This window comes from Mustela erminea, chromosome 10 (assembly GCF_009829155.1).
Source record: "Mustela erminea isolate mMusErm1 chromosome 10, mMusErm1.Pri, whole genome shotgun sequence".
NCBI classification, from domain to species: Eukaryota; Metazoa; Chordata; class Mammalia; order Carnivora; family Mustelidae; genus Mustela; species Mustela erminea.
Window position 1 is genome coordinate 82,087,681 of NC_045623.1, and position 11,767 is coordinate 82,099,447.

The 11,767-nt window shown below is 49.5% G+C and overlaps 1 protein-coding gene across 1 annotated transcript; it reads left to right on the forward strand.

The window, feature by feature from the left end:
• The first annotated feature begins 1,671 nt into the window (after positions 1-1,671).
• On the forward strand, positions 1,672-8,421 carry MRPS15 (mitochondrial ribosomal protein S15). Its single transcript, XM_032302753.1, has 8 exons — positions 1,672-1,917; positions 2,203-2,247; positions 3,346-3,421; positions 4,226-4,274; positions 4,792-4,876; positions 5,814-5,872; positions 7,817-8,008; positions 8,269-8,421. Exons 1-8 carry the CDS (start codon positions 1,785-1,787, stop codon positions 8,404-8,406), a joined length of 777 nt encoding a protein of 258 aa, XP_032158644.1. The 5' UTR covers positions 1,672-1,784; the 3' UTR covers positions 8,407-8,421.
• Positions 8,422-11,767: the final 3,346 nt, after the last annotated feature.

Consider the following 11,767-nt stretch of genomic DNA (forward strand, 5'->3'; position numbering starts at 1 on the left):
GTCCCATGTTGGGTGTAGAGATTGCTTAAAAAATAAAATAATAAAAACCACAAAATCTCCTGCCAACCTACAAAACCACTCCATGAGGGTAGAAGAGGACAAAATCAGTTTTATTACTGAATGAGCGTTAAACCAGAACGTGATCTGCATCACCAGCAATCCTCTAAAGAGCTTGAAAAGACAGAAAGAAATCTTACCCTTGTATATAGCCAAGTGGATACAGGTGCATGGCACCATCTGTCACACAGAGTTCATCCTAAATTCACCTGGTAAATGGGGTAGCCACCCATGTTTGCTAATTGCCTTTACCCCAGAGAAAACGAAATTTCTTGTATCTTTATGAGAAGAGGCAGGTTGGCAACTTGGAGCCCGGCAGAAACCGGGAGACAGAGGTACTGTCTTCCTTAACGATTGCATTTCAAGAAATGATGCCTAGGTCCCTGAGAAGAACATTCCTGCGCTGTAAAACTGGCAAGAGGCTTATTCAGTTTTTGGAAAGATGTACATGGTCTCAAAAGGATAGAGAAAGGGGGCACCTGGGTGGCTCAGTGTGTTAAAGCCTCTGCTTTCAGCTCAGGTCATGATCCCAGGGTCCTGGGATTGAGCCCCGCATCAGGCTCTCTGCTCAGCAGGGAGCCTGCTTCCTCCTCTCTCTGCCTACTTGTGATCTCTCTCTGTCAAATAAATAAATAAAAGAGAAAGAATTCACAATTACAACTCTTCAAAAGTCAGTGCTTACAAAAAATGAGGGGGAGGAGAGCTTTTTCCTTTTTTGCACCAAGGGAGAATTAAAGTGTTATTTTTATTTCATTAAAAATTTATGTTTCCTGGGCGCCTGGGTGGCTCAGTGGATTAAGCCGCTGCCTTCGGCTCAGGTCATGACCTCGGGGTCCTGGGATCGAGTCCCGCATCGGGCTCTCTGCTCAGCAGGGAGCCTGCTTCCCTCTCTCTCTCTCTCTCTGCCTGCCTCTCCGACTACTTGTGATTTCTCTCTGTCAAATAAATAAATAAAATCTTAAAAAAAAATTTTATGTTTCCTGCTTTTAATTTGTAGTTGTCTTTACACCCCTCATTTCACAAATATTATCACATCAAATACTTATTGAATGCCTCCTATATTGCAAGCAGATCCCTTGCACACAACTGCCTCAGTTAATACTCCAGCAACCTAAAGAGTAGATACCGTTCCACTTTGGTGAATGAGTACACCATGGCCCACAAAGGTGGGGTGGTTTGCCCACAAGATCACAGTGAGTAAGCAGCTGCACTTCAATCAGCCCAGGGCTGTTCCATTCCAAAATCAGCGACCTTCATCATGAGGCTTACAAGGCTGCCCCACAGGAGGCGGAATGAATCCCAGTACCTCTTGCGGGACCTCATCCTGGAACGTGGTGGGAGAGGAGGCAGAAAGACTAGGTTGGGGAAGAAGACAGGCCGGCCCTGAGAAAACCTCCAAAAGAAACATAGAGTGGGATTAAGGGCGGGATGCATGCCCAATTAAAAACGGCATTTTAGAATTTATACATCGCCGCACACCACTAACCAGGCCCGCAACCACCCAGCCTCCAGCCCTGCGGCGCTGCCAACCAGACCCCTCCCCTTCCCAACCCTGCCGCACCCTGTCTTGCCTTTTTAATCCATTCTCTCGGTCCTCATCTGCTCCAGTCTCGCAACTGCGCTCCATTGGTCGAGCCTGAGGCAGCATGGCGGCGCCCATGTAACCCCGTCCGTGCCGCGAAAGGGACTGTGGCCGTGGCGCCGGCCCCGCGGTGTCACAAGTCACGATGCTGAGGACGGCGTGGAGGGCCCTGAGGTCACTTCGGACCCAGGCAGTAGCCCAGGCCCCAGTCCTTGGGCTGCCAGACGGAGCGTGTGCCAGGCCGCCCTCCCGCCAGTGGGCCCTTCCCTGTACTCGAGGTAAGGCGCTGAGAAGAGGGGCAATGCAATGAGGGAAGTGGGATTAGACGGAGGTAGAGGATACGGGAGAAGAGCAGCGTCAGGATGAGGGGGAAAGGCCGGTGGGCGGGGAAGAAGTGAGACGAGGTGGGAGAGGCGTGGGGCAGCGGGATGCGGACGAAATGGGGCGGCGATAAGGCGCCGAGAGGCAAAGACCGTGCAGGAGGGGTAATACGGAGAGCACAGAAAGGAATGGAGGCTGGACTAGTTAAGGAGCTGGGCCTCAGCCCTCTCTCTTCTGCGTAGGTGTCATCCTCCAGGCCGTTCGCGGATATGCCGCCCGGAAACCAGGTAGGAGCTCTCGGGTGGGACTTCGGCAGAGAGGCACTTCCTGGAGGGGCGCCGGGTGGCCAAAGGGACGGAGGTGGCGAGTTAAAACCACTTGATGGAGTGGGCAGACGCGTTGGCCAGAGGTCCTGAGCAGAAGACCCCCACGTCCGCCTTGCCACCAGGCTGTAGCCTGAAGCCTTTCTGGGGTGGGGAGAGAGGCCGGGGGAGGCTGGGAGCTGGAGCTTTCGGACCGGCTTTGAGTGAGAATGAGCTAGCCCGAGGGAAAGCGTGCTGGCACCACCCAGGCTTACCTAGAGTATAGGTAGACGCTTTGTGTCTCCCCTTCTGTGGTGGAGGCCTTGATTTCCCATTCCAAGGCCGTCTGCACAGTGGGAAGATCTCTTTTCCTCGGTAAATGATATTGGGGAAGTTACTTCCTCTTTCTCTGAGTCTCATTCTGAAACGATTATAAAAGTATCTATTTGAAAGAATCGTTGTTAGGATTCAGTGCTAACACGAAGAGAGTGTTCTTCACACTGGGTGCAAGACATGTATATATTAGCATTTATTGCTGTGATTTGCCTAGTGGCAGAGCGGGGTTGGGCTGGAGAGGACCCGCTGATCTCCCTCGTGCCTCTCCCTCACCTCCCAGGGAATATGATACACACGAAGGCTGAGGGTTTCCTATATGTGGTCTTTGTTTGGTGCTTACTATGCCCTAAAGCGTGGGTTCCCTCCTCAATGCCCTTATTTCATTCATGCTGTCAGCCAGTAAGTGCTGGTTGAGTGTCTGTTTTCCATGAGCCCATGGACCGGACCAGGGGATTTGAAGAGAGTCAAACTCAGGCCGTCCACAAAACGACCCATCCTAGTGGCGAATCTAAAGTGGTGTGAGAGGGAAAGACACAATATGGGACCTTAGGAAAGGTGATCCACTCCCAGTGTGCAATATCAAGACAGTTGCCTGTAGGGTTTGCAAAGGAGAGGCTGAGCCCAGAGATCTCTAGTGCCTTGCTTGAGGCCCTGGATGTCTGTGACAGAGGTGGTGAGAAAAACCAGGACAGGGAGCATGGGCAGTGAGAGTTGACTCTGGGTGTTTTCTCTCCCCACACTTGACAGTCCAGCCCCTCCAAGAAGATGACCCACCCCCTTCCACGCTGCTCAAAGACTACCAGAACATTCCTGGAATTGAGAAGTAAGCAGAAAGAAATCTCTTTTATGAGGCAGGGGGCTGTAAGAGGATTGGGGAGGAAAGAGGGAAGACCGTGGCTTCGAGGCCTGGCCCGCTGTATCTGAAGCTTGATGGTAGAATCTGGCGAGAACTACTGAAGCCCAGGCTTGCTGAGGGGCAGCAGGGTCAGAATGGAGTTTATGGAGCTTAACTGCTTGCCTTTTTTCCTACTGTGGTTCAGATAGAAGGAGGCAACATGCCTCATGGGTCTTTGTGAGATCTCTCATCTCTTGATCCTCACAAAAGCCCTGTGAGGAAAGAATTAGTGTCCCCATTTTATGGATTAGTAATGTCTGCCCAATATCATAGACCTCCTGGCGTGCAGGGCTGAAAGACACCAAAGACACCGGATCCTTCTGCCCAGCCCCTGCCCTATACAGCCAGAGCTGGCCTGTCCCTTCTGCTATACTGTGTGACAGGAGGAAAAAAACAATGATTATAGAATCAAAATGTCTCAAGACAGACTGACTCATATTCCAGCTGAAATGAAAATCCTCCCTTTGCCCTCCCTGTGAGGACCTTAGAACACTCCAGCTAAAAGCCCCAATTTTGTGCAGTTATCACATCATTCCATGTTCTCAGCACAGCAGATCAGATTCCTGCTGACTTTGAATCCCTGAGAAAGGGCTCTCCACTTCCACAGAGACACTTTTGTTATAAAAGAAATTCTTGATCATTCTTGCTTTTCAAACGAAAACGGAAACAGCATTGATTCCCTTTTCCCCTCTCCCCCACACCTGTCTCTCATTGCTGTGCTTTTCCCCACAGGTTTGACGACGTCGTGAGAAGACTCTTGTCTTTAGAAATGGCAAACCAGGTGAGTGACGTGTGCCAGACCTCAGCCTCTCCCAGTCCTCTTCTCTGGGACTCCCTCCTACTGTGGTAACACCTCCATCCCGTGCCTCTCAACTTAAAACAGCATTTATCCCACTGTAATTCCAGGTCCACTTGTCCACCCCCCAGAACAGGCCTCTCCAGGGCGGGGATGCTCTTGTTCTCTCACTGTATCCCTAGCCCCCAGCCCCCAACAAACCACTTATCCCTAGCCCCCAACACCCAACTGAGTAGGTACTCAGGAATGATCTAATGCCTGAATGAATGAGCACAGTTTGAGCACTCTCCTCTAACAAGCTGTGTCACCTGCCATTGGCCTTGGGTTTATCCAGATGTTGATAGCCATGTGCTGACAAAGGCCATGTCCTGATGAACAGAGTGAAGCCAGGTGCTAAGCTTTATGGCCTCATTTCCATGACTGCACCCAGGACCTTTGAGGTATTTGGCTATTTCTTAGGAGAGGGCAGATCTCACAGATTCTCTGTCTCTATCTTCAACAGAAGGAGAAGCTAAAAATCAAGCAACAGCAGCTGATGAACAAGGTCGTGGCAAACCCTGAGGACACCAGCTCCCTGGAGGCTCGAAGTTGGTCAGGGGGCCCTTGGGGAGAGGGAGTGCAGGGGAGTCTGCTAGGTAGCACTCGATCCAGGGCCCTTGTCTACAAGGGCACCAGGTATTAGACGTGGCCTGATGAAGCAAGAGACAAGAAGGACCCAGGGCAATGAAAACTGCCCACCGGGACGCAGGAGTCAGCTCCCAGGTCCCTCCTCACACCTCTCTTGTGAGCTTAGGCAAGTCTCAGGAACCAGACCTTGTCTGGGTCTCTCTCTACCCTGCTGCTAAGGTGGTATGAAGGGCCAGGTGGTCAGGGCCCAGGTTCCGCCTCACCCTACAATGCTCCCAAAACTCATCGTGTTTACGGAAGGGCCTGCTGTAGTGAGAGTGTCTCCTTGGGGCCACCTGCTTCTGCCTTTGCCCCCATCTTTGTAGTTCAGGAAGGAATCAAACAAGAGGCTGCCCAAGGACAGATATTGTGGGGCTTTAGGAGAGGAGTGGGAGCTGATAATTCTGAAAACTCATCAGTGAAAACAGAGCTAAGGGTGGCAGCTGGAAGAGGAGAGGCAAGGAGTGGACCCTTGTCGGTTCTGGAACCTGATCTTCCTGCATTGGCTAGGACAGCCAGCGCCGTGGTGAATCATTAAGAATGAGAGCATGTATCATAGGCTAATTCCTGAATTTGACAGGAGTGCTCTGAAGTTTTACTTTTAAGAATGCTATTTGCTATGGTCTGGGGAGGACACCTTTAAAAGATTAAGGAACGTTCCTTCTTTAGGCTTTGCTTTCTGAAAGGAAGATAATCCAAAGTCTTCTGAACGCTTGACATTCAGAGTGCTTTGGGAATTGTGGAGAGCTGCACCAGAGCATTGGTGATTGTTACTCCGAGAGGTCTTAAAACATAACCCAGGCCCGGGCCCTTCCTTCCTCTGTGCCAGCTCTCAGCCTCTGTGGTTTGTGGTTTCAGTTGTTGCCCTGACTGTCAAGATCCGCAATTATGAAGAGCACATGCAGAAACACCGAAAGGTAAGCCTTGGGTATCACTCACGGCTAAGACCAGCAGAGTCTGAGAGGTCATGGGCTCTGGGTGCAGGGAAGCAGCTGGAGAAGCCGAGTGGCTATAGCATCAGGGTGCCCGTCCCTCAGCTCCAGTGGGCCAGACATTTCCCTCCTGCCTCCAGCGGGAAATGGGAGCCTTACAGGGCTTCGGTGAGTGTCACCCATGGTCCAGAAAACCAACTTCAGGACACGGCCGCAGTGTCTGGCACATGGTGGATGCTCAGTAAATATTTTTTGAATATTCTTGGACTCGGTTCTAATTCTCAGCTTTGCTATTTCCACTGACCAGACGTGTGACTTTGGGGAAGTTACTTTATGTGCCCAAGCCTCAGTTTTCCTGTTCGTAAGTAAAGTGGGGATCATAACAGTACCTGCTGACAGGATTGCAAGAACTACATAAATAATAAAGCGCCAGCATGGTCATGTGAAGTACTAGGCCTGTGCTGAGTACTTCCCATGCCTCAGCTCATTTAACTCTTATAACTATCCTCCTCTTCCATTTTACAGAGGAATGATGCAGGCATGAGGTGATTAACTTATCCTCAAGGCACAGCACTGGGAAATGATGTGCTAGGACTTGAAACTAGGTAGTCTTGCTCCAGGGCCCATACTTTTTTTATTTTTAATTAACATATAAGGTATTATTCGCTTCAGGGGTACAAGTCCGAATCGTCACGCTTACACAATTCATAGCACTCACCATAGCACATACCCTCCCCAATGTCCATCATCCAGCTACCCTCTCCCTAGTCCCCAGCCCCCAGCAACCCTCAGTTTGTTTCCTGAGGTTTGTCTCCCTCCCAGTCCCATTTTGTTTCATTTTTTTTTCTTCCCTATCCCCCCACGACCCTCTGCCTTGCCTCTCAAATTCCTCGTATCAGGCAGATCATATGATAATTGTCTTTCTCTGATTGACTTATTTCGCTCAGCATCATACCCTCTAGTTCCATCCACGTCATTGCAAATGGCAAGATTTCAGGTTTTTGACTGTTTTTGCATAGTTTTGCATTGTATATAAATACTACATCTTCTTTATCGACTCATCTGTTGATGGACATCTAGGCTTTTTCCATAGTTTGGCTACTGTGGACATTGTTGCTATAAACATTCGGGTGCATGTGCCCCTTCGGATCACTACATTTGCATCTTTAGGGTAAATACCCAGTAGTGCAATTGCTGGGTCGTAGGGTAGCTCTATTTTCAACTTTTTGAGGATCCTCCATACTGTTTTCCAGGGCAGCTGCACCAGCTTACATTCCCACCAACAGTGGAGGAGGGTTCCTCTTTCTCTGCATCCTTGCAGGGCCCGTACTCTTAACCAGATGCCATACCCCAGCACAGCACTGGGCATGGTGCTGCTGTAATTGGGCAACTGCAGGTTTTTTTAACAAACGCACCAGACGTCCCAGCACCGTGCAGGGGTGGCACTCGGTGGTCGTTGGAGCCACCTGAGCCAGCTCTTTGGAGATGAGATTTTTGCTCATTTGGAGTGTGGAACAGCAGCCCCACTGCAGAGGTCCCTCATCGAGGAATCCAAGATGGCCTTCCCTTCTCTCCACCCCAGCTGACAGTTGGCCAAAGTGTGGGGAGGCTGAGCAGGGAGTGTAGGGGAAAGAGCATGAGATTTGGAGTGAAACCTGTAGATGCAGATTCAAGACCTGACTTCACACAAGGTCCCTGCCCTGTACAGTTCTAGGACATTCTATGAATCAGGTGACATCTTTGAGCCTTTCTTTTTCTCCCTCTATAAAATGGGAATAACAGTGACAATACCTCCCCCAGAATTACACTAATATTTGCATCAGATTGTCAGGATTCAGTGAGATGATACGATGACCGTCCTTTGTTACCGTAAAGTGGCACACCACTCACTTATAGAATACTAAAGGTAATGTGCCACCTCTCTCTCAGGACAAAGCCCACAAGCGCTATCTGCTGATGAGCATTGACCAGAGGAAAAAGATGCTTAAAACCCTCCGTAAGACCAACTACAGTGTCTTCGAGAAGACATGCAAGGAACTGGGGATAGAGTACACCCTCCCTCCTCTGTACAATCGGAAACCCCACCGACGCTTGGCAGCCAAGAAGGCCCTGTGCATTCGGGTACGAATCAGAATTGCTGCTTTGGTTGGCCCCACTGTGGGACGGTGGTGGAGAGAGCAGCAGGGAGGGTTGTCTGTTCCTGCCTGAGGCACGGAACTGGCCCCCAGACCCCAAGGAGGCTCACAGGCCATCATTCCCATGGAGAAAGTCTGGTGTGCCCACCCAGGGAGGTCTGTGCCCATCCCACCTATGTGCCCAAACCACCTATGCCTGAGGTTTTACATGGGATTACAGTTTCTTCTGCTCCCTTTCATCCCCAGGTCTTCCAAGAGGCCCAAAAGCTCAAGAAGCAGAAAAGGGCCTTAAAAGCTAAAGCAGCAGCAGCCCAGAAACAAGGCCAGAAGAACACAGAGAGTTCTTCCAAAGCTGAACCAGAGCCAATGAAAGAAAACCAATAAACTTTATTAGAGTTATGTCTTTCTGCCTTAAAGGATAACAGGAGAGAAGGTGGTACTGCTCTGTGTAGCCTGAGGAGGAGGAGGAATTCATTCTTCCATTCAGCTTGTCGGAGGCAGGGCATCTGCCCTCACACACCAGAGGACACATTCTCACAACACACCTCACACACACTCACATAAACAGCTCCCTGCGGTCCAGGTGATGTTCCTAAGGAGGTGAGACTGAGCGCCCCGTCACACCAAGGAAGTGTGGCCGGCTGGCTGCTGGGTGAGGCCAGCTGTAGGAGCTGCCTTTGGGACTGGGCCCCAAAGGATGAGTTCAAGTTCACCAGGTAAAAACGGGGTGGGAAAGCATCCAGGCAGAAGACACTGCAAGTGCAAAGGCAAGGAAGTCAGCAGGTGTGTGCCGTGTTCAAGGAGCACTGGGAATGGGAAATGAAGCTTGACCAGTAAGCTGAACCTGGGCGGTGAGAGGCTTGATGTACTGGCTACCCTCTAGGGAGTGGGGAGACAGTTATGGTTTAAAACTGAAGGAGTGATGACAGCACCAAGTCTGTTTTAGATGGTTAAGCAACAGCACTGTGAAGGGTAGATGGGAGGGGGAGACACTCAGAGCAATTTACTGTTTTGGGGTCAGGGTACTGGTGCTCAAATTGAGAATCTGCTAGAAGCTACAAGTCCTATCCCTAAGAAAGTGCAAATGCAAAACATTCTTTTTTTTTTTTTTTAATTTTTATTTATTTGACAGAGAGAGATCACAAGTAGGCAGAGAGGCAGGCAGAGAGTGAGAGGGAAGCAGGCTCTCTGCCAAACAGAGAGCCCAATGCGGGACTCGATCCCAGAACCCTGAGATCATGACCTGAGCCGAAGGCAGCGGCTTAAACCACTGAGCCACCTAGGCGGCCCCGCAAAACATTCTTTATAAATTTTGGGAGTTATGGATACCCCTTTTCCTGCAAAACTCACGGATTCACACCAAGTGAAATGTCAAGGCCTTGATGTCTGAGTATGCTTGGCCTGTCTGAAGAACTCAAGGAAGACAGTGCGTGTAAAACTGAGTGAACAAAGAGAGGAGGAGGGAGAGAGGTCAGAGGCAAGAGCAGACACCAGATAACAGAGTTTTCTGGGTTTATTAGTCTGCTCAGGCTGCCAATAAGAACCGTAAACTGGCTTAAACAACAGAAACTTCCTTAAAGTTCTGGAAGCTAGGAAGTCCAAGACCTAGGTGCTGGTCAATTTGGTTTCTGGTGAGGAATCTTCCTGGCTTGCAGAATGTCGCTTTCTATGTCCTCACATGCAAGGGGAGGGGAAAAAAAGATATTTTCCTTTTACGAGGGCACTAATCACATTGTGAGGACCCTACGTTCATGACCTCATCTAATTCGTTACCTCCTAAACACCCCACCACCAAATATCGTAATGTTGGGGCTTAGAGCTTTGATAATATGAATTTGGGGAGGTATACAAGCATTCAGTCCACAACAGTGGGGAGAAAACTTTGGGCTTCATTCTGAGAAAGAAGCCAAAATGGGGGAACGTGTGTTAAAGGGACGTCCAAAGAATGGTAGGAAACTTAGATCCAGGACTGCAGCAAGGCCTGAGGTAGAGACAGGTTTAGGGGTTAGGTTTAGATGGTGATTGAAGCCATGGGTGTGAGTAAAATTGCCCAGGGAGGGAGTGTAAGCAAAGAAAGGGCCATGTCAGGATGGTAAGGATGCTCTCGGGACACAGAGGGACTCAGGAGCAGCTGAGAGCCCCAGAGGGAGTGGTGAGTGAAGTGAGGATAGAATAGAGCCTGTTTTCCTACAGAATCAGAAGTGAGATGAGAGGCTCAGAACTGTAAACTTGATGTTCAGATGTCACCTCCAGGAACAGTGGGGAAGGCCCTTTAAGGGGCAGGACTTTAAGTAGACACAGCTGCATGGAGAGCCTACGGCTGCGGGGGAGGGGGGGCAGATGCCATCATTTAGGGGGACCAGTGGAGAAGGTGAGAAAAGGGACACCCTGGAGCAGGCCCTACAGGAAAGGCATCGTAAGTGCTGCCTTAGGCACAATATCTCATCTCCTGAGAGCCACCTTCCTCACCCATCCACCCCATATTGGCATGATTATCTTCATTTTACCATGTGAGCACTCAGGCTCAGAGGTTAGGTAACTTGTCCAAGTTCACACAGCTGGTTAGAAACAGGCCTAGGAATCCAGGCCGAATCTGTCTTCACTCCAAGCCTGTGTTCTGCTCATTATACCACACTAGCTAGGGGTAAAAAAATGACTTGAGTCACTATGGGAGGATTTGGTACTATAGCACACTAAAATGCCTTTAGCAATCAGGCAGGTTAATGCATGAGGCCAAGTTTAAGATAGTGATGCTAAATTTCTTGATACATTCCTACCCTAGTTCTTGTCCCTGTTGAAAATGGGGAGACCGGGGAAAATCAAATCAAAGCCTTGAACCACCAGCTTTCAACTACTGTATAGCAGCTAATGCTGAGATGTTAGCTAAGGAGGAAAAAGTCTCCATGATAAAGCAGTTTGAGTGGGATGGAGAGAGCTGAATCCTAAATGTGGTGAGTTAGGGAGTGAAGATGTTAAGGAAATACAAGCTGTGACTGTAGACTACTCAAAAACTTGGCTGGGAAGGAAAGGGGGCCAGAGGAGGTGTAGGAACGATAAGATTGGCAAATGTCAGAGCAAAACTGCAGAGATAGGTGTGGTTAGGAGGAGGGGGTAATGTTTCATTGAGGGGACAAAGCTGATGAGGTAGATGAGTTCAGCTGGATTAGAGAGCAATGAGGGAGTGCAGAAGTCTCTGCAAAGTTAGTTGGAGGAGCACCTGGTTGGCTCCGTCTGCTAAGCATTCAACTCTTGATCTCAGGAGTGTGAGTTCACATTCCACACTGAACATGGAGCCTACATGAAGAAATAATAATAATAAATAGAAAGATAGTTGGGAGTCTGAGTGGAGAGTCTTGAATGCCATGTTGAGGCATTTAAACTGTGATCTGGCAAACAGCTGGGAGCCCCTGAAGGAAAGCCTCATGTTGACAATGGCAACTGCTGAAATTTAGCCTAGCAGCCAGTGCTGGGGGGTGGAGAGAAAGGACCAGTAACATGGAGGAACATACTAACGCAGGCAGTAAAAGAAATGAAGAGATAAATGTGAGAACGATCTTGAAGGAAAATGCAGAAGTAGTGACTGGTAACGAACAGTACCCAGGGAAACAAAGTTGGAAGCCAATGCCCAGATTTCACGGCTGGGGGGAAAGATGTTTCGTGGGTTTTAGAAATACTGAAATTTACAGCAGTGGTTGCTCATCAAAGTAAAAATGTACAGCAGATGATAAGAGTGATGCTGGAGCTC

Bases quoted from the DNA above. Each gene is read 5' to 3' on its own strand.
- MRPS15 (XM_032302753.1), top strand. From the start codon at position 1,785: ATGCTGAGGACGGCGTGGAGGGCCCTGAGGTCACTTCGGACCCAGGCA. The intron at 1,918-2,202 runs GTAAGGCGCTGA...TCTTCTGCGTAG, and splicing joins GGCCCTTCCCTGTACTCGAG to GTGTCATCCTCCAGGCCGTT. The intron at 2,248-3,345 runs GTAGGAGCTCTC...CACACTTGACAG, and splicing joins ATATGCCGCCCGGAAACCAG to TCCAGCCCCTCCAAGAAGAT.